The sequence below is a fragment of the Echinops telfairi genome, unplaced genomic scaffold, assembly GCF_000313985.2.
Source record: "Echinops telfairi isolate 266 unplaced genomic scaffold, ASM31398v2 ScPeMD7_7459;HRSCAF=8497, whole genome shotgun sequence".
Lineage (NCBI taxonomy): Eukaryota > Metazoa > Chordata > Mammalia > Afrosoricida > Tenrecidae > Echinops > Echinops telfairi.
In genome coordinates this window covers 4628179-4629838 of record NW_022111359.1, presented here as the reverse complement: position 1 = coordinate 4629838, position 1660 = coordinate 4628179, and the positions used below count along the sequence as shown (strand labels likewise).

General features: G+C 62.7%; 1 protein-coding gene across 1 annotated transcript in view; it reads right to left on the bottom strand.

The window, feature by feature from the left end:
* Positions 1–864, bottom strand: part of PIAS4 (protein inhibitor of activated STAT 4) — a 17880-nt gene extending 17016 nt beyond the window's left edge. Inside the window, exon 1 of the mRNA XM_045300054.1 lies at positions 414–864. Coding sequence (XP_045155989.1) covers positions 414–837 — 424 coding nt within the window. The 5' untranslated portion in view covers positions 838–864. The remainder of the gene's footprint in view (positions 1–413) is intronic.
* Between the last annotated feature and the right edge of the window lie 796 nt (positions 865–1660).

Sequence of the window (1660 nt, the reverse complement as noted above, 5' to 3'; positions counted from 1 at the left end):
CGCAGCTGGGCCTCGACAACAGGTCCTAAAGAGACTGTGGCTGTGCACACTCACATGTTCTCTCTGTCGTCTGTGAGACAGGCCCACCACCACCCTGGCCATCTGTGCAAAGGCCCACTTGACGGGAAAACCGTGTCTCCACCCGGAAACGGAGGGCAGCCAAATAGCACATGACAGAGCCTGAGGCGGAGGCAGCTGGTCCAGCCCGAGTCAGGCCTTCAGTGAGACGGGGTCCTGGCCACAACACGACCGCACCTGGTGAGACCCGGAGCCGAACCACGGCCCCCAGCAGCCGCCTGACCCAGGAACCACGCGCTACCCTGTGTGCTCGCTGTTCTAAGCTGGGGCCTCCTCGCTGCGAGGCCACAGCTGACAAACACAAGCCCTGGAGGGCGGCTGGCGGCAGCACTCACCCAGCTCGGTGGGCTTCAGCAGCTCGTCCAGCATGTTGAAGAAGGGCAGCTTGACCAGGCGGACCTCTGGCTTGAGGGTTTTGGCGGGCAAGCGCCCAAGTCCGTTCAAGTACTTTCCATAGAGCACGGGGTAGTCAAGACTGGGCCCCGTGAGGGGCGGCCGGGGCAGTGCGCCAGCCCGCTCGTAGGCTGCGTGCATGGCCAGGGGCTCCAGCGGCCGGTGGGGCTGCGGGCCCGGCTCGGCGTTCTTCTTGGCGTAGCGTGTCTCGTAGAGCTCCTTGATCTTCTTGAAGAGCTCGGGGCTGCAGTCGAACTGGACCAGCTGCAAGGCCCGCGTCACCAGCTCATGCTTCAGTCCGCTCTTGCTGCGCCCCACGAAGCCCAGGAGCATCTGAAGGTCGGAGACTCGAAAACTCATCACCATGTTCTGGGGGGGGGCAGGGGGGCAACCACACACACAGACACACCAGTGTGAGAGGACGCCTCGCCCACCCACCAAAGCCCACTGCTTTGCCACCCCGCGCCCCCTTCCCAGCTCTCCTTGCAGACGTGGGTCACCAGGCTTGACTTCCACAGTGCCCCTGGGCAGGCTGGAAAATGGTCTACCTTTAGAACAGTCGTCAAAGACAGACAAACCTAAGGCGCTTCCCAAGGACCTAGCTGCACCCCTCCCCTTCCTCGCTCAGCCTGCCTTCCTCATCCTCCCCCTCCCCTCCAGCCTTCCTCTGCGAAGCCAACACAGCAAAAGCCAGGCTCCCCTCCCCTCCCCTCCCCACCCCCAGCTTCTATTTTCGGTTCTCTGCTCCCATCTTCCAGCTCGAGAGCATCCCTAGGGCAGGAGCGCGGCATCAGGCTGGACCATCAACAGCTCCTGTTGGGCGCCTCAGGACCCTCAACCTCTCCCTGGGCCACCTTGGGTGACAACAGCACCCCCCACCCCCCATTGGGCCTTGAGACGGGGCACATGAAGCACTTGGCAGAGAGTGCTCATTGACCATCACTCACCACGGGGTGACAGTCCCCCACCAAGAGCCAAACCCACAGCTGTCCAGTCGATGCTGACTCAGAGCGACCCTGTAGGGCAGAGCAGTCTTCACAGGATCAGAGCCTCCTCTTTCTCCTACAAAGCGGCTGATGGACTTGAACTAGAGACCTCTCCGCTAGCAGCCGAATGCTCAGCCACTGCTCCGTGAAGGCCCCTTTGGGTGACGAGACCTGCAGGCCTGGGCCAAGTGCAGGTGCACTCG